This window comes from Protopterus annectens, chromosome 9.part0 (assembly GCF_019279795.1).
Source record: "Protopterus annectens isolate FY-2018-M chromosome 9.part0, PAN1.0, whole genome shotgun sequence".
Classification (NCBI taxonomy): domain Eukaryota; kingdom Metazoa; phylum Chordata; order Ceratodontiformes; family Protopteridae; genus Protopterus; species Protopterus annectens.
In genome coordinates, this window is record NC_056743.1 from 1,282,078,659 (window position 1) to 1,282,099,448 (window position 20,790).

The following is a 20,790-nucleotide window of genomic DNA, read 5'->3' on the forward strand; positions in this document are numbered from 1 at the left end:
AGTCTGACTTGAGTGGTAAATACAACTCTAACCCTGTGGGTTCTGTGGAGTTTATAACTCCAGGCTGGATGCAAGGTTTAATCCTTACATTATTTTCACTTGTTCATTGTTATTTGTATATAGTTTTGACATCCACAATATATTTTGTACATGCATTGTCACTACAAACAAAATTGAATCATATACAAAATCCCATAAGAGATTCAATAAATACAGCTATATTTAAAGGTACACCTAAAGGAGGAGATGTAACATTACTTATCTTGTTATTTGTTATTTTGATCATAAGATTCTTAAGTTTTAAAAATGCCAAATGACATCTTTAAAAGGAATTTCTTTAAACATTAATGGATTGAATAATCCATGTAAAAGGGCAAGCCTAATAAGATACATTAATTTACATAAGGCCAACTTAGTCTTCCTACAAGAAACCCATCTCTTGAAAAAGATATTGATAAACTAGCCACAAACAAATATACAGTATTGGTTAGTTCAGAGCACACTCAGAAAAAAAGAGGAGTGGCTATTTTATGGAATAAAAGTATGCCCATTCCTAAAACCATTAAGTCTTATCAGGATGACAAAGGAATGTTTTGTATGGTTACAGTACAAATTAATGGGAAGACTTACACTTTAATTAATGTATATTGGATACCTGGAATTGGTATTAATACAGTGAAACATCATCTTGATAAGATCATATCATTCTCTATTAGAGATATTATTTTAGCTGGTGACTTTAATTGTATACTACATGAAAGTGATACTACCACTATAGGAAAGAGAAGAATTACATCTAATGCAAAACATTTAAAGGATTTTGCTAATTCTTATCATTTGAATGATATTAATAATCAGATAGATTCAAAATGATTACCATACACCTTTTTTTCTAACAGATACAAAACTTATTCAAAAATAGATAGGGTCTTTATTTCTAACCAGATGGTAACAGATTTAATTAATTCCAAAATCATTTCATGTCCTATATCTGATCATAATTCAATTGTTTTGAATTCATGATAAAAAATACTCATAATGTTCAGATCAAAAGGATACCAGCATACTTAACTCAACTAAAAGACTATAAAGAATATATACTTTCAGAAGTAAAACATTTTTAGACATAAATAACACTCCTGAAGTCTCCATTGTTTATGTTTGGGATGCCTTAAAATCATATCTATATGGACAAAGTATCAGATGGTATAATAATAAAAGGAAATCTTGGGATAAGGAATTGTTAGATATTCAAAGTAAATTAGACTCTTATAAACATAATAATAAAGAAAATATTATGGACAAGAAAGTTATTGAAGAAATAAACAAACTAAATGAGAAATACAAAGAAATTTTAACTCATAAAGTTAAAATAACTTTAGAGAATACAAGTTTTGTCTTATTCAATAAGCCCCAAATACTTACATAGACTTAAAAATAAAACAAAAAGGTTGAATAAACAAAACCATATCAAAGAAATCTTTTCTCTAAGGAAAAGAAGAATGTTTCTAGTATACCAGAAATACTAGATGAATTTAGAAATCACTTTCACAAAATTAACCATAATAATATTAACATGGAACCTAAAGATAAAATAAAGGAGTTTATAACCACAAATATGAATAAAAGCTTAATAAACAACAGATTAAACTATTGGACAAGAGTATTTCATATACAGAAGTTATTACACAAATAAATAAGCTTAAATCAAACAAAGCACCGGGTAATGATGGTATTATACCAGAGATATATAAAATCCTTTCTAAAAATACATATTCATTAATACATAAGGTTTTATTTTGGCCCAAACTGAGTTAATAACCCCCATCTTGGCAATATACATTTATTTCGCCAATTTTAAAACCTAATAAAGATCCAACTAGATGTTCTTCATATCGCCCATCTCATTACTTAATGTTGATTATAAAATGTTTATGAATATCTTTGCTGATAGATTGAAGACAATCATTCCGGCATTATAGATATAGATCAGACAGGCTTCATTGTAAATAGAAATACTTTTGATAATATAAGAAGAACTTTAACATTAATAGATTTTGCAAATAGGAAAAAGAAAGATTTAACACTTATTAGTCTTGATATAAGTTCAGCATTTGATTCAGTAAGTTGGGACTATCTGTTTACCTTAATGAAGTGCACAAACTTCTCGGATGCATTTGTAAATCTAATTGAACATTTATACAAAGGAACGTTGGCTTATATTAAGGTAGGAACATATGTTTCACAAAAATACCCATTCTTAAAGGTACAAAACAAGGATGTCCACTTTCTCCACTATTATTCACTTTAGTAATGGAGCCTTGGGCTAATTTGATCAGAAACAGTACTGACATAGAGGGTTTTGAAATAGATGAAAATACAACATCCAAAATTCAACTTTTTGCAGATGATGTTCTAATTACATCAGCAGGATCTAATTCTTCTATACAGTCTCTATTTGATAACATGATGAATTTTAAAAGTATTTCTGGTTTAATATTCAATGAAGAAAAAACTAAAATACTACCTATATATACACGAAAAAATATTCTCATTAGTGATTTTACTAAATATGTACCCAATTCAGGTCAGATAACTTATTTAGGTATAATCTAAAGATATTAAATCTATTATATATAATAATTATAATACCTGTTTTCTTAATATACAAAATCTTTTTAATACCTGGAATAATATGTTTTTTACTATGGAGGAGAGACTTACAATTATTAAAATGATAATATTCCCCAAGATTTTATACTTAATACAATCAATAATACTTCCACCTACAAAAATAATTATCAAGAAACTGAACACACTAATGTTAAATTTCTTATGGGCACCTAATAGACCTAGGATTGCATTAAAGAAACATACTAATAGCTGGTCTCAAGGGGGTATTTCTTTTCCAGACTTTAATTTATATACTATCTCTTCTATTGTAAAAGTTATTACTTTATTAATAGATCAGTCATATGTCACAAAATGGAAAGATTATTGGGAGCTAATTAGTATACACTTCATGAAAATCTCCTTAACACATAAAAATATGATTGTAAATAACTCCATGTTATGGTTACTAAAGGAATTTTGTACTTCACCTATTACACCTAAACATATGGTTTGTTACCCATTAAATATTATTATTAGTTATTGTAACTTTATATTCATGCACCCTAAGTATAGGGAATGGAATTTTATTGTATTTCCTATAATGTATACTCAGGGTATGCTTTTGTCATCTACTTCTGAAGGAACTCATTTAGCTATAGATAATGATCTAAAGTACTGGTATCAGTTGATATCTGATAATAAAGTTAAAAATCTAGATTTCTTAAAACAAGAATTTGATCTAAGAGAAACTTGCTGGTTAGAGGTTCAGACCTTTAGACAACATCTCATTAATAGAATAGATTTAATGTCTATAACTGTTACAGAAACTATTCCAACACTGATTGATTACTTGATATTAAATTTACAACATAAAGTTTCTGATAAAGGTAAACTTTCATACATACATAAAGTTATCAGACAAGAAACTTTTTACAGTGTAGATTCATACTGGAATTATTTCACTTCTATTAATGGTGACCCACCAAATCAACAGGATAAACAATGTATATTGGAATCTGCTTATAGAACTACGTCTTCCATTGTCTGGAGACTTTATACATGGAAATTTTTACATAGATCTTTTTATACACCTTTGATGATGAATAAAATAAATAATAAAGATAATCTATGTAAGAGATGTAATGTAGAAATTAATGCTGACTGGGCTCATATGTTTTATGACTGTATAAAATTGAAAGAATACTGGAAGTCAGTTAATGAATTTTTGCAGGCTCTTTTTACAGATAATTTCATTATTTCTAAATCTCTTATATTATTCAACACGCCTGTACCTCAAAGTGTTAAAAAGGTTAAGCTTCCCTTGTTATGGTCTATTCTAGCAGTGGCTAGGAAAATAATAACTAGAAATTGGATTTCAGATACACCTCCTTCGTTCAATGAATTTAAAAATGTTATGAATATAGTGTGCCATATGGAAATAAACACAATTAGGACTAGAACAAATAGAAAAACATCTTATTTTATTGTATGGGATAATTTACAAAATTTGTTAAAAAAATTTTAATTTCAATAGCATGGTATTTTAGTTTAATTAATTGATCTGATTGTAGTGGATGTCTTTGTAAATACTTTAGTTGTTTTGTTGAATATTATAATAATACCTATTTTTAATTACTTGTATAAAATTGTTATGATATTTCTCTTATATGTTAAAACAATAAACCTGTTTTGAAAAAAATATATATATTCACAGTGTGTCTCTTGGTTTTTGAGTGTAGTTTTATTAAAGTTGCTTTCCATTCTGTGTCGCTTAACTTTGTTGGAATGTTCTGAGGGTTAGAATTCTACAGCTGAGTCAGAGAGTGAAATAATGCTGTTGGCACTTAATTTTACATGGAATAAAGTAGAGAAGTGAGTGATAAAAGTCTTGGTGTAAAAACGTGTGACTAGTTAACTGCAATTGAATGTTACATAATAGGGACATTATACCATACAGAAGAGCAAAATATGCTAAAAAATCTATTTTAGTTTCTGATTCTAGTTGCTTTAAAGTTACTTATAATCTGAATAACATTATTGAGGTATCTTGGCATAGACTATCACTTGAGGCTGTTTGAAGTAATGCTTTCCACTGAAAGACCAAGGCTGTTATCAGACAATAAGACAGCGCTGATCTTTCTGCATAGACTGCGTAATTCTGGGTATATGAGTACTGAAGTATGTTTAAATTTACTGAAGTTGCAGATGAAGTATGATTCTTAGAAGACTCTTCTGTTTTGCAGTATATTTTACACAGAGCATCACCTGTGGTAAGATGTTGCTGTTGCTCTGCAGTCAAAATAAAAAAGAATGAGTGTAAGACAATTAGGTAATAAGATGGTAAAATCAGAAAGATAACATGAAGGGTGCAGAAAGACTGAATGCAGCAGAAGCAAACATAAAAAAGAAATCAAATGGGAAGAGGATACCAAAAGTTAACGTAGATGAGGAAATGTTCATGGGAACAGAGAAGACTGTATAATTGCTAAGCTGTTCAGCAGAGGGGAAAAGGTTGTTAGTAGGTGAAGAAGACAACTTAAAACAAATAAGACACCATGATTAGACTGTAAATATAGGGAAGAAAACTGAAACAGCTGAGGAAAATCCAAAAAGTTAACGGGAAAGAACATTTACTATCAGGAGTAATGTTAATGGTGTTTAGAAGTGAGGAGTGACAACTAAAATACTGAGTGTACAGTGTTAATAAGTAGAAGAAGCAACACTGATAAAGTAGTTGGCCTCCATGCTGGACTACAGAAACAGCAAAAGCACTCACGTGAGGTGGTCAAGAGAGAATAAAAATAAGCTGACAAGCCCAAAGATACAGAACTGAGAGAGAGCATAAATGATGGATCAGACACAAAACAAAAAACAAAATTGGATCAATAAACAATACAAAAAATAGATGTTGTTCATCAGCAGTGAAGGCCAGAAAAAAAAGGACCCATAAAAATTGAAAGAAGGGAGTGTTGCTAACTTAAATGAGAAGCAGAGGGGTAGGAACCATGTAAAACATCAGTCCGGGGAGTGCTATTCATACTGAAGGTAAAAAAAAAGAGGGAATTTCATCAGGCTCTGTGATCTGACAAAGGTGCAGTAGCCACTATACAGCAAAACATCTTATGCGTGATGTGACCTGGGCATAAGGAAATAAAGCCATTAAGATGCTTTTGGATTAACACCAGCCCCCAATTAATGGGAGAGTGAGCTGTACCCTGCAGCAATGCATTAGGCAGCATTATCAGTTAACAAAAGCAGACTACCTATGCATTAAGAAAAAAAAAGGAGGAGCACAGCAAGATGGACCAATAAGAAAAGAAGGAGGAGTGACAAAGAATGAGGAGATATAACATTAATGCTGAAAGTGAGGAAATGCATACAGTTGAAAATAGGAGTGAATAATTGGGTAAGGTAAGCTTAGAAGGTGAAAAAATAAAGTAAACTTTCCAGTACGTCATTGCAGCATTAATGTCTAAGAATGTTATTTCAGATTTGTTTAACTTAATACTAAAATACTAAAATACAAATTTGAAAATATCTATTATAATGCTATGATTTGGTCAGTATAGTTTCAAAACGTTAAAATGAAAAAATGGCAAAATACCCTGAACTTAAATTGCAAATATATTCTCTTTAAAAAATATATTGTATCCAGCTCATAATAATCCACAATGCATATTTAACTCCATCTAAAAAAAATCATATTTTCCAAATTTATCAGCAAGATACACTGCTTGCAACACTGACTATGCTGACATATTACATATTTTCTGTTATTGCCCATGTACAAATCAACTCTGGAAAATTAGGAAACAAAAAGTCAAGGACATATGTAATCAAGATAATACTATCAGCTAGAAGATCGCAACCGCACATTGTCAGCATTCATGGCATTCTATTCTCAGTGAAATAACATGCTACTGAGAATGCCGTGAATGTTCAGAAACGTTGAAAGAATACCATCTACATGGAAACTTTTGTTTTTCTTCTTCACGTTCAAGTTACACATTAGGAACTAGAAAACCTCAAAAAAAAATCTAGATTTTCACTAAAATTAAGTCGGCCTTCAAAATATTCACAGGATCCATTGTTTTTAATGCCTTAAATTAAATGCGTCTTTTCAGCAAGGGTGCACACGGGATAAGTTACCTGTCAATTGCAATCGATCAGATCACTCAGTGTGAGCAGACCCAAAACTGTGCAAAGTTTTCTTAGAAGGAAGGACTCATACTTCACTTGCTTTATTTTCATCATTAATTAATAGCATCTCCTGACTGACAACGGACCAGTGATCCACCATCTGCATCGGTGAAAGTGGGCCACATTTTTCCCTCAAATTACACTAATGTCATTGCTGAGGCACACCTGTCAGTTTAACAGTAATACCACCACTCAGGCTAGTCCTGACAACTGACACAATGGTCTGCTTTTTTAACATCTAGTGAAAGGGAAGACTAATATTACACAGGCTGGAACTGACAATACAAACACGAGTCAGCAGTGCCAAGTTTTCTTACCTTCCACTTCAGAGAATTAAATTACCCAGATGACCTTATGAAAACCACTATCATCACCATAAATAAGTAAACAGTGACACTGATTATGTTCAACCATATCAGTCACTGTGATCTATTGTACATTCATTGCAGTAGCTGTAAGTACACTTTCTCTCCACTCGTCTAGCATGTTCAAGTTCGGAAGCATACTTACAACTACCGCAATGAATATGTGGTTGCGATAATATGTAAGTACCAAAGATTGTTATAGTACAAATTCCCCAAAGAATATTAAACAAATAAATTGCGTTGTATCATAATACTATTCATGCTTATAACGTTATATATTATTTAAAAAATAGTTGAATTTGAAAGGGATGACTAGGGAATGTTTTAAAAATATGGCAAACCTATATGTACAATCCTATATCCTGATAATAAATGACAAAATGTATGTCCAATTTAAAAGAATGCTGGGAAACAGTTTTTTTTAAATTATCTTGTAAGTGTGTGGAGTTTGGAAGATTATGTAAAGATTGAGTGTTGAGTAGATGGAAAGAGTACTTTGAAGGGCTGATGAATGAAGAGAATGAGAGAGAGAGAAGGTTGGATGATGTGGGGATAGTGAATCAGGAAGTGAAACAGATTAGCAAGGAGGAAGTAAGGACAGCTATGAAGAGGATGAAGAATGTAAAGGCTGTTGGCCCAGATGACATACCAGTGGAAGCATGGAGGTACTTAGGAGAAATGGCAGCGGAATTTTTAACAAGATTGTTTAATGAAATTTTGGAAAGTCAGAGGATGCCTGAGGAGTGGAGAAAAAGTGTTTTGGTACCTATCTTTAAGAATAAGGGTGATGTGCAGAGCTGCAGTAACTACAGAGGGATAAAATTGATCAGTCACATCTTGAAGTTATGGGAAAGAGTAGTGTTAGTTAGGATAAGAAGGGAGGTGATGATTAGTGATCAGCAGTATGGTTTCATGCCAGGAAAGAGCACTACAGATGCAATATTTGCTCTGAGAGTGTTGTTGGAGAAATACAGAGAAGGTCAGAAGGAGTTGCATTGTGTCTTTGTGGACTTAGAGAAGGCATATGGCAGGGTGCCTAGAAAAGAGTTGTGGTATTGTATGAGGAAGTCAGGAGTGGCAGAGAAGTATGTAAGAGTGGTACAGGATATGTACGAGGGTAGTGTGACATTGGTGAGGACTGTGGTGGGAGTGACAGATACGTTTAAGGTGGAGGTGGGATTACATCAAGGATCAGCTCTGAGCCCTTTCTCATTTGCAGTGGTGATGGACAGGTTGACAGATGAGATCAGACAGGAGGCCCCATGGACTATGATGTTTGCAGATGACATTGTGATATGTAGTGAGAGTAGGGAACAGGTTGAGGAGACCCTGGAGAGGTGGAGATATGCTTTAGAGAGGAGAGGAATGAAGGTCAGCAGGGCTAAAACAGAATATATGTGTGTAAATGAGAGGGAGGGTAGAGGAATGGTGAGGATGCAGGGAGTACAGTTGGTAAAGGTGGATGAGTTAAAGTACTTGAGATCAACAGTTCAGAGTAATGGTGAGTGTGGAAGAGAGGTGAAGAAGAGAGTACAGACAGGGTGGAATGGGTGGAGAAGAATGTCAGGAGTGATTTGTGACAGACGGGTACCAGTAAGAGTGAAAGGAAAGGTCTACAAGTGGGTAGTGAGACCAGCTATGTTATATGGGTTGGAGACAGTGGCATTGACAAAAAGGCAGGAGTCAGAGCTGGATGTGGCAGAGTTAAAGATGTTAAAATTTGCACTGGGTGTGACTAGGATGGACAGGATTAGGAATCAGTATATTAGAGGGTCAGCTCAGGTTGGACAGTTTGGAGACAAAGCAAGAGAGGCGAGCTTGCATTGGTTTGGACATGTGCTGAGGAGGGATGCTGGGTATATTGGGAAAAGGATGCTAAGGATGGAGCTGCCAGGTAAGAGGAAAAGAGGAAGGACTAAGATAAGGTTTATGGATGTGGTGAGAGAGGACATGCAGGAGGTTGGTGTGAAAGAGCATGATGGAGAGGACAGGAAGAAATGGAAACAGATAATCCGCTGTGGCGACTCCTAACGAGAACAGCCAAAAAAAGATGATGATGATGATGATGATGAAAGCCTTAAAATGATTAAATGTTTACAAGATAATGTTTCTAAATATTTCTGTCTTTATTAAAATGTAGAAACAGTAAATGTTTACATTTAATTGAATTTGCTCAAGGATTCAGAAAAAGTCTCGCAACTCTTGCTAATTGTTCAACAGAAATTGGACGATTAGTGCAATGGCAAGAAATTCTGATTCAGAAACATAAATGAATAGCCACAGAGAGAAACACCTTATTAATGGCTCATTACCAGGTTTCTGCATCGAATACTGTGCTGTCAGACCTGACCATGCTAGTGGTCTCCCTAGCAGCCCTTGCATCACGTTAGCAAAAGTACCACCATACATGTTTGCACACACACACTTGCACACAGACACACACACACGCACACACACACACACACACACACACACACACACACACACACACACACACATACACACACACACACACACACACACACACACACACACACACACACTCACACACTCACGTACACACTTGCACAACACGGACACACGCACACGCACATACACACACACACACACACACACACACACACACACACACACACACACACACACACACACACACACACACACACACACAGTTAAATACAACCAGCCCCACCACCCCACCACACTTGCTCACACTCACAAAAGCACTGGACCATATATCCCCACATATACCTCAACAAACTCACATCCAAACTTACATTTCTCTAACTAACTCCCTTTAGTGGGATTGCACACCACCCACACATATACACAACATGCCCCCCCCCACACACACACACACATTCATTAAGCTTCATTCATGTGCCTACAGAAATGCATGCACATGTCGACACACTTACACACAATAAGACCTCCAACACTCTTCACTGAATTTACCTGTACTGCAAGTACTTCCATAGGAGTGAATGGGTGAACATCATTCAGTGTTCACTTTTTCCTCCTTTTTCATCCTAGGGTAACATTTTATTTGGCTAAGTGATTTTTACTGTAGTTTTTTTTTAATGAAATGATTGTACTATTTGGAAAGTACCACCACATAAAATTTGTATTAATTTATTACATTTTTGAACTGCATTTCTTGTGAAGATACACATGCAATTTCTGTCATAATGAGTTTGAGAATTAACTGATGGTTAAATTTGCACTGAGTGAAAGGATGGTTGTTAGCCATACTACTCTTGAATTTTATTAGCAATCTGCAGCGGCTCGACTTTTGTCCTTCTGGTTGGTTTGCCTATATATACCATTCAGTATAAGGGAACCTAATCTAGCAATATTGGTTGATCCTTGTTTAGCCAAATGTTTCTTGTACGTGCCTTTCTCAGAGCATCAAATAAGGATCTTGAGAGGGGTATTAAATAATAAGGCTGGAATAAGATGATCAATTAGCACAACGTATTTGGCACTTAAGTAGTCTCACACAGTTACAAATGAGCTATGTGTTGTGAATAATATAGTTTAGCAGTAATTATACTGTATTATACCATCTCTGTCTGGAAACTGTAATATAGTTTAGCAGTAATAATATTGTGTCTGGACACTGTGGTGCATGAGTATGGTTTCTACACATCTTAGTAGGCTCAGGACTCTAGTCAGCATTAATAGTGTAGCAGAGCACATAGACACTTTTTCATTTAGGGATATATTTTCATTAAATGGTAATTATGTAATAGCTGTAGTGACAGGGTCCTTACACTGAGGAATTACCTGTAATGGCATAAAGATACTGACCGTTCTAATTGAATGCACAACTAAAAACATTGCTGTGATTGTGGTACTAAGATACTTGTATTTATATGTTCCAGCATTTGTTCAAAGATTAATTTATTTATCCTTTGTTTACCAGGTTAGTCCCACTGGGCTAGTAGCCTCTTTTTAGGGGAGACCCAAGGTGGTATTTACACTACTAGGGGAAATTTGGCCAGGGCATTGGTGAGCTTCCCCTTCTCTTTTCAGCAGGTGCCCTGGAATATTTTGCATCCACCTGAGCTACCAGCAACTCACAGAGATGGAGCTTTGGTTTAACATCTCATTAGACGGGCGGCACAGTCAGGAGTGCAGTACCCCCCATGCTAAACTGCAGTGTCAACAATCCATCTACCAAGTATGGAGTAGAATTCACAGCCTTCTGCATCAAACATGAATGTGTTAATTGTTGCACCACTGACACTGGTTAATTTTTTGAGAATTGTAGTTAGTGGACAAAGGTTTGAAATGGACCTGTAATTTTGGAGGAAGAGATGTCGTCTTTGGAAGGAATTATATTGCTCCATGTTTGAATTGTGAGAGTGTTATTCCTAATGAAGTAGGTAAGCTGAACATATGCATGATAGGTTCTGCAAATTCTAAGGCTGCCATTGTGACTTTCTGTCTGAGTTCAAGATTTGAGATCATAGTTAGTAGGGAGCTTGATTAATAATCTTTTGACAGATTTGTGGGTAGTTGCTTTGACATAGAAAGAGTGAGTCTTTGAAAGAAATGAGCAAGGTGTGCAAAGAAATGTGACTGGTGGGTGATAAGTTCAGAAGATGTTGGGGATCTTTGAGCTCTTGCAGAAGATATGCACTCCTTGAATTTACAGAGTATAGAGTGTATTATGATCTGAGTCATTTGAGGTTTGTGTGTGCCTGCAACATTGTTGATAGTTTTTCAGAAGAGCTTTGGATTACAGGAAATAGCTGTTTGTTTTCTTCTAATGTTTGTTTTCTTCTAAAAAAGTCAGCATTGGCAGCATTAATAGTGGTTTTGCAAGTGGTTCATAGCATAAGGAATTTATTATTGCCATCATAGTCATTAGTGGCTGTCTCATTTTGCCATGTTTTGCCTCTCGGTCTCATTTAGATTTTTTTAAGCAGGTGTTGAGCCAGAGACATGGAGCTTCTTTAAGCCTCCAAAATCTTATTTTTTAAATTTTCCTAGATACATTTTCCTTCCATGCCTGCTAACCATTCGTCACCCTCACTGGTTCTGCATTTATTTGTTGCCCCAGTGCTCTCCAGCACAAGGCCAAGAGTTGATGACAGGAGGCATCTTACTGACAGCCATGGAGGGTTCTGTGTCCCTGCATGCACCCCCCCCCTCTCTCTCTCTGTCTGTCTTTCTTTCTTTCATGTGAAACATCAGGGCAAGTAGTGCCACTGTTATCCTCTTAGCCTGAAGATCTGGCTTCACCCCCCCCCCCTACCAAGTTCATTCATGTTTCAGGACTGAATCATAGTTGTTCTCAATAGTCTGCAGAACTATGTGATGCTTCCATCCATACAGCTGCATCATTGTGTGTGTGTGTGTGTGTGTGTGTGTGTGTGTGTGTGTGTGTGTGTGTGTGTGTGTGTGTGTGTGTGTGTGTGTGTGTGTGCATACATGTTCCCAGCCACACACTTAATGAGCAGCTAGAGTCACCAGCTTGGTAATTCCAAGCCCCAAGTCTCTGCTGTCTTGCTGCTTTTTTGGTGCCTGCAAGCCTTTTCTTTCTGATGGTGATTACAGCATTCCAGAACCACTACTCCCTTTGTTTGGGATGAGTGAGCTGGCTTCTCCCTTGCCTGAGATACTGCTCATACTGAGGTCATCTAGCTCATATTCAGGGCTTTATCCCTATACAGCACAGCACAGCACTGGGATTGTAAGCCTTCAGGGTATAAATGGAAAAAGTTTCTCAATGATAGGGCTGAAAATGTTGAGGAAGAGCTCTAGTACATCATCAGGGTGTGTTTAGGTATATAAGGGCTCTCAATTTATTGAGTCAAGCTCAGCCAGTAGTTGAGTTTGCATACACTGAGGTAGTGGCCTCCCATATGTTCAGGGTGTTGGCTGAAGTTTGGGTGCTTTAAATCATCATGACATAAAATCAGAACTGTTGTCACTTTGAGAAATAGAGAGAAGTGTTGTCTACAACTCCATGAGGAATTAGTGAATTTCAGGTTAGTATTAAGGCATTTGTTATTGCGGCTGCAGTGGTGCAGTGGTTAGCATTGCCACCTCACAGCAAGAGGTTCTCCAGTTTGATCGTCAGCTGGGGTGCCTTCTGTACAGAGCCTGCATGTCCTCCCTGTGGTTGCGTGGGTTTCTTCCAGGTGCTCCAGTTTCCTCCCACATCCCAAAGACATGCTATAGGTGGACTGGATACTCTAAATTAGCCCTAGGCGTAAGTGTGTGCATGTGTTTGCCTTCCCTGGAAGGTTGGGTGCCAGGCTGGCAACTCGACACCGTAAAACTCCACTGCCAGTCATGAGCAGACAGGTGATCCACTGTGGTGACCCCTAACTGGGAAAAGCCGAAAGAAGAAGGAGTAAGGCATTTGTTATTTAAGGGGTCTAGCCTAACTAGTTTGCACACTACTGTCATGCTAATCTGAGGTGAGTGAGATTTCACTTAGGTTTACTATGCACTTTATCCTGCAAAATTTTCTCAAAAATGCCATCCAAGTGACTGGTGACATATATGTTTTAGGTCTGTATGTGTGAGTGTAGTTGCTGACTGTTATCCATACCGTACACTGGGAGTCTGTTAGGGTATTTCTGATTTTGGTATTACTCCAACCTGCAGTGTGACTTTAAGGTTATGTTTTTATGTATTTTTACTTGTAGGAGTGTGTATTCCTTCCATTTTAGGTCATGTTCTGTTATTACAGAAAAGTTTAAGGTGCTATGAAATATGAGAAGATTGGCATAATTCTTCTCTGAGTCATATTTCAGTTATTGTTAGTGTATCTATATTAAAGTGCAATAACCAAGTTTTGACTGATGGCCATTTATTCATGACTTACACTGAGATAAAACTTTCTCTTGCAGCCCTCTAGCTCCCTATCTCTTGTTTCTCTTCTGCTAGACTACTCCCTTCAAAGTGATACAGGTCACCTCATCACTTTGTGTTGATCTTTCTACACTACACTCATGCCTGATACAATTTCTCCCAACTTAACGTTTATTCCTATCTTGCATATCACTGTTTAATAATGCACTCATTCTACTAAGATGACATTCATCCATTACTAGTTAATGCTTTGTTTCATTTAATATATACCAGTTCTTATGTAATTTGCAGCACAATAATATTGTATCATATCTGTTTGAACATTAATTATATTGTGTGTATACTGTATGGATTTGCTGATCATGTACTGCATGCTTGTGTTGTTCTCTTAATTTTGATGTATCTGTGTTTTGTTGTTATGCTTGTTTTATACTTGATTATCGTTTTTGTACTTGCTTGCTTGTTTTTGTAACTGCTATATTGCTGTATTCTTAATTTTTGCAATTGTGGAACTTTTCTCCCCGGGTCTCCGCTGCAAAAGGGCTTTGGCTTAGTTGGACTAACCCAGTCAACAAATGTGAAGTAAAATAAAATAAAAATAAAAATTAAAATGTTCATACCTTAGGTGGATGCTAAAGATCCCATGGAGCTTACAGGAATAAGAGCAGGGCAACAGTCGGTAAAACAAAACAGAAAATGACACTAGAAGGATGAACAAGAACAGTCATTAGGCATTTGATAAAGCCACATGCATACCATACATGCTTAAATATGATTTGCTACATTAATAGAACACAGAGTTTGTTTTAGCTTTGTTTTTTTTAACTTGTTTTTCTTCTTTTGCCTCTCATGAAGTGTAGTTTTAATTAGAACAAGTCGACATTTTGTATTTTTAGTATGCACAATGTCTCGGCTTGGGTTGGGGGTGCCTTCTGTGCGGAGTCTGCATGTCCTCCCCGTGGTCAAGTGGGCATTCGAAAGACATGCATTGAATGGGCGTGTCTTCATTGAAGGTTGGGAGTCGGGCTGGCAACTTGACACCATAAAAATCAACTGCCAATCATTAGCGGACCGGAGTTCCACTGTGGCGACCCCTAACCGGGAAAGCCGAAAGACAAACAACAACAACAACAACAACATTTGTTTGTAATTTATATTAATTGCATCTTACATGTATTATAAAGAATGTTTTTAGATGTTTTGGAGCTTTTCTTCCCAGGCCTCTGCTGAAGAGGGTTTTTTAACCCAGTCAGACTTTGCTGGTAACCATATGCAAATAAATAACTTAAGATTGCAATGGTTATGCCCTTGTTTGAGCAGTATACGAACAGCTCTGAACTTTGCCTTGAGAAACAGGCACAGTGCTACACCTAGCCTTGGGATAGAAGAACAGTTCTAAACCTTGTCTCGAGACAGAGGGACATTGCCACACCTAGCTGTGAAAAAGAAAGAAAGTGTCACACCTAGCTATGAGATAGAAAAGAGGTGCTGTCACACCTAACCTTGAGGCAGAGGTACAGTGCTATAGTTAGTCTTCAAAAAGACAGGTAATGTCACAGTTTTGGCCTAAGGGACAGTGTTACAGCAAGTCCTGGGATAGAAGAGCAAGTGTTCTCAAGCTTTAGACAGAAATACATCACTTTCACCATGTCTTTTGTAAAGATTCAGAGGATTCATTTATGTGGAATACTTAGATTCTACCTGTGGAGTGAGAACATTTTGCTTCCTTCTACCCGATTTATTTTGTCTGCAGGAAACTGTTGCAGGCACAGTTCTGTTCACTGAAAAATAGTGTTGGCTGAAGGGGTTTGCTTACAGATTCAGAAAACAGTAAAACACATCACCTTGCTTTCACTGACAGGTGTCTTAACAGAGAAACATTTGTTACCAGCAGAAAGAGCCGTTTCCTGTGATTTTGCACTGACCTGTCAGATTCTGACTCACAGTTGCTGTTTTCTTCCTTTCAGAGTGCCCACCCCTGGGTTTGGAGTCTCACCGTGTCAGAGATGATCAGCTGATGGCCTCATCAATGTTGCGTTGGGGACTGGGACCCCACCGAGGCCGGCTCAACATGCAGGTAATTTATTTTCATCTCATTATCAAATTACAGCATAAATGAGAAAGTTGGTCAGACCCAGCAAAGACTGCTTTAGCCTGCAATTTTTTAAATATTCCTTGTACAGTAATAAAGTCCTATTTTGTATTGGATGAAAGCACTCAACTAGTAGAAGTTTACTAGACATTTTTTTCACACTGGTTGGCTTGTTTTGAACTTCCTGTCACACAGATTTTGCATTTCATCATATTGATTAATACTGCAGTAGCCTTAGCTTTATGGGTTATATCCTGCATAAGATGTAACAGTCAGTCACCTTAAAAGCTTCAAGGGCACCTTTCATGCACCCAAACCATTATTCAGCTTGAGCTGAGCTGAAGAAAAAGAGTGGTTTGGGTGCCAAGCCCTTCAGAGTTTTCTTGACTCTGAAGATTTATTTATTCATTTATATAAAATTTTTTTACTGGGAAAGTCTGACTGGGCAGAGCCCATTTTCAGTGGAGGCCTGGGGAGAAATGCTCCAGATGCATGTCTTTAGAAGATAACTCCTACTGCACTGCTGGCTTTTGAGGATCTACTGTTAATTAACGCTTTCCATTGCTGGGTGGACAAGTTCCCTTCTGAGGGAAAAAACTTCCATATTGTTATTTTTATGACTAAAGACAAACCCTTTTCAGTAAAATTAGTTATTTTATATTAGGAAAGATGTTTTATAGGCAGTCATGTGACTTCTAGTAACTTTAAAGAAGGAGCACTAGTTTTTACTTTTGTGGGGAAAAAGTTATTAAAACTAATTTAAAACTACTTTTTGCTTGGTAAACATTTTATCATTTTACTTTTGGGGCTGGAGTTTAGTGTTTAAAGTGCTTTTCACTCAGTTTTTTGTGGAAAATGTATCATTTGTATTATTTACGTTTTATCGACTGCTGCTGCCTGTCTTTCTAGGGAATCAGGCATATTTTTCGGTTTTACAATGGAAACCTACCAGTTTCTCTGTTCTTTTTCTACCTATCATATAAAGAAGAAAATGAATTAACAGCCTTTGTTAACACAACAGGCTGATTCTAATATGGCCATTTCTGGTTCGTCAGACCAGTCATCTTTTTTTCCTTGGCTTTCTCTGATGTAGTCCTTACAGCCACAATGGACCAGGGGTTAGAAATGCTCTCTGCAGCTGTTGGAGTGCCCCTGGGAGGCAATTGAGAACCACTCTTGATTCTGGAAGAAGGATCATAGAGTCACTCTTCTGCCTAGCCAAGCTGCATTGCCTAGTCCTAGGAAAGTTTTCCCTGGCAAAAGGGGTCTGTTTCTTTAGAAATTCTTGTCAAAAAGAAGCAAAAATGTAGACATGTGTCTTCCTCATCTCGCTTTGGACAGGAGTGATTTACTGAGTTTAGCTCAGGGTTTAGTTCAGGCCCTTGATCTTTCCAGTTCAGCTGTTTCTGTCAAGAGAAAATGGGATTTTTCATTTTCTGAAGAGGTTCAAAATGTTGAACCACAAAATGATTGTGAAAGGACTTCTATTTTTAATATTCAGGTTTCTGATTCAGATTGTAAGGAAAGTGTGGCTTCTCCCAGTCTCTTTTCTGAAGCTTTTTTTTTCAGAATGAATCAGTTGTTTCACTAGGCACATAATGACATTCCAGAGTCTCAAAAAAAAAATACTGTGATTTATTGCAAATGGATTTTCCTGAACCTGTGCTATTTCCTCCAGCTGTATTAGCTATGGTGGATGTATTTGTTACAGCTTGTAACTTACCTGGCTGACAGCCTGCTGCCCTCAGGAAAGCAGACTGAGTGCATAAAGTTATTCAGTTTTATATGTTTTTATATACTAATCCCAGATCAGACCCAGCAGTTATTTCTGTCATGGGCCAAGCTACTGCTAAACATGTAGTTAATACAAATCTTTCCCGTTTCTGACAAGAATTGGAAAGCTTTTGATGGATTTGGGAAAAAAGGTGTATTCTTTGTATTCTTCTGCAACACTTATTGTTAGTATTCTCAACTATCAAGCTTATAGGATATGTTAAATGTATGCCCAAGTTCAAAATTTTACCCCTTTACAACTTGTTACCTCTCATTCCTCATTTGAGTTTTCTGGTGACCGCAGATTTAAAAGATATTTAATCATCATATTCCTATAGATCCAAATTTCAGATGTCTGTTAAGGTGTTCTGTGTCTGTATCACTGTCACTTCTTTGCATTACCCTTTTGCCTATGTACTGCTGCAAGGGTATTTACAAAGTATCTAGCTCCAGTGGTAGCCTACTGAATAAGGTTTTCAATTTTTTTCTTATTTAGACAACTTTCTTATCTTTGTAGAGTTTTTTCCAAAGTGCCAGGAATCTCTCACTTAGGTGAGAGATCTCCTGCGCAGACTGAAGTTCCAGGAGAATATACAAAAGTCTAGTTTAACTCCTCACAGGATTGTTTTCCTGGAGTTTCCCCTAGATACCCAAGTAAAAAACACCAGACTCTAGAAATGCAAGAACTTCTTTTAATCACCACAAAGCTTTTGGGTTAATACCCTTCAATGTGAGCATAATACTAAGTAAAAATCATTTCATTAAATCGGAAAATTAAACTAAGATCACAAGACACAGCCCCCAATTCAAAAGCAGTTCACACTGATGAAGGTATTAACCTGAAAGCTTTGTGTGATTAAAGGAAGTGCTTGTGTTTCGAGAGTCCAGTGTTTTTTACTTGGATTACTTTTGTTTTATGAAGGACTCTGCTAACCATTGGTTTTAATCTTCTTTTGCTGTTTGTTTGTGCTCCCTAGATACCTCAGTTCAAAGAGCTTTTCTTCCACAGAAGAAAAATTAGATCTGTATCTAGATCTTTTTCTGAATTTTTCCGCTCAGACTTCTGGGTCTTATGGCATTTATGATTCTCATGATTCCTCTAGCAAGACTCCATCTGAGAAAAATTCATTAGTATCCAAGATCTGTATGGTTCCATCATCAACATCCCCTGATATTCCAGATGCTGGTTTGGGGCTTTATTAAAAAGAAAATTCTTTGGTGGAGAGAAACCAGGTCTCCCGTTTTTCCTCCAGCTCCAGCATAATCTGTAACAACAGCTGCCTCAGACTTTTATTGGGGAGCACTGTGTGCATGGATAAAAGTAAAGGGTTTCTGGGAACAGAAGAGATGGACCAAAAAGAGATTTTGGCGCTTATAAATGCTCTCAGCACTTTTAAGTCACCTGTGTCCCCAGGACTATTATAAGTGTTTACAGACACCCCCACAGTGATGTGGTACATCACTAAGCACTGGAAACCAGATTTTGTCTTCTGCACAGACTAGCCACGTTAGTCTGGAATATAACTTTTTAGCACAATCTCACTCTATAGGCATCTTACATACCATCAGAGCAAAACTTCATGGCAAACAAGCTGAGCAGGAGCAGGATAGGCCCTCATGAGTGGAAATTGAATTGGGGATCTTCCAGGAATTGATCCAGCTGTTGAGAATGCCTCAGGTAGATCTTTTTCTTAATCCCCAGTCACAACAATCAGTTGGCACAATTCTGCTCCAAGACTCCATGCAGGAAAGCCTGGAAAATAGATGTTTATTCTTTTTGTTGGAAAGGAATATTCTTGTATGCTTTTCTAACCTTTCATTAATATCCAGGGTCATTCTGAAAATTCGGCAGGACTCTCCAAACATCATTGTGGTGAACCCCTTCTGGTCCAGGCAACAGTAGTTCTCCTTTCTATTGGAAATAGCTAAGGGCATTTACCACAACATTCTCACAGACAGGGCCTACTCACATGACAAGGGGCGTTTAATACATCCCAACCCCAACAACTACAACTAACTGCCTGGATGATAGCATCTTAATACCTTTTATGCCCTTGTTTTCTGTAGACATGCATCAGGTATTAAAGGAGACTAGCAAACCTGCTGCTAGAAAACTGCATATTTGTAAATGGAAAATATTTTCTAGTTAGTGCCAGGACAAGAACCAGCACAGTTTCAGGGCTAGTGTCTCTCTAGTTCTAAATTATTTTTGTGAGTTACTATCCTCTGGCCTGTCTTACTCCTGTATAAGGGTTCATTTATTTATTGAATGTGTTAACCAGGGCAGAGCACTGATCAGTTCTGACTACTCTCAGTATCAGCCCAGGGTCAGTAATATGACCATTCATAGACAATATATAAGATAGCAAAAACATAAAGTGATAGTGTATAAAGTACGAAGAATGTGCTATGCTAAGAGTACAAAAGTTCATAAACCAGTAAAGTGAGAGGATAAAATTACACTGATATCAATATACATCTTGCTACACAGTTTGTTTTTCATTTAGGAGGATAGAGCAATATATATATAAGCCTGGTACATAGAAGGCTGAAGTGGGGAAATTAAAGCAACTGAGACTAGTACAGCAGTTAGTGTAAAGGAGAGATATTAGTTAATTTAAATTATGTGACCTGTTGGGTTGCAGGAACATTTAGCTCAACTAAGTGGATAAGCTTTATCAGCCATTTCAGCATATATGCCCCTGGATCCCCTCTTTCAATGTAATTTCATGTAAAAATGTTTTTGAAAGGGTTTTGCATACCTTTTTGTCTAGGAAAAACTTAACTCTTGCTCCATTTGAACCAGGTCATCAAGCTGATTTGAGGCTCATAATATGCAAAACAGTGTTACTGATTGCTCTGACCTGTGCAAAAAGAGTTGCAAACTCATATGGTGGGTCAATCTTATCACATTTT

The 20,790-nt window shown here is 36.7% G+C and overlaps 1 protein-coding gene across 1 annotated transcript in view; it reads left to right on the forward strand.

The window, feature by feature from the left end:
- LOC122812004 (inactive carboxypeptidase-like protein X2) overlaps positions 1-20,790 on the forward strand; it is a 730,993-nt gene that overhangs the window by 321,738 nt on the left and 388,465 nt on the right. The window contains exon 10 of the mRNA XM_044084217.1: positions 15,977-16,086. Within this exon, the coding sequence (XP_043940152.1) occupies positions 15,977-16,086 (110 nt within the window). The remainder of the gene's footprint in view (positions 1-15,976; positions 16,087-20,790) is intronic.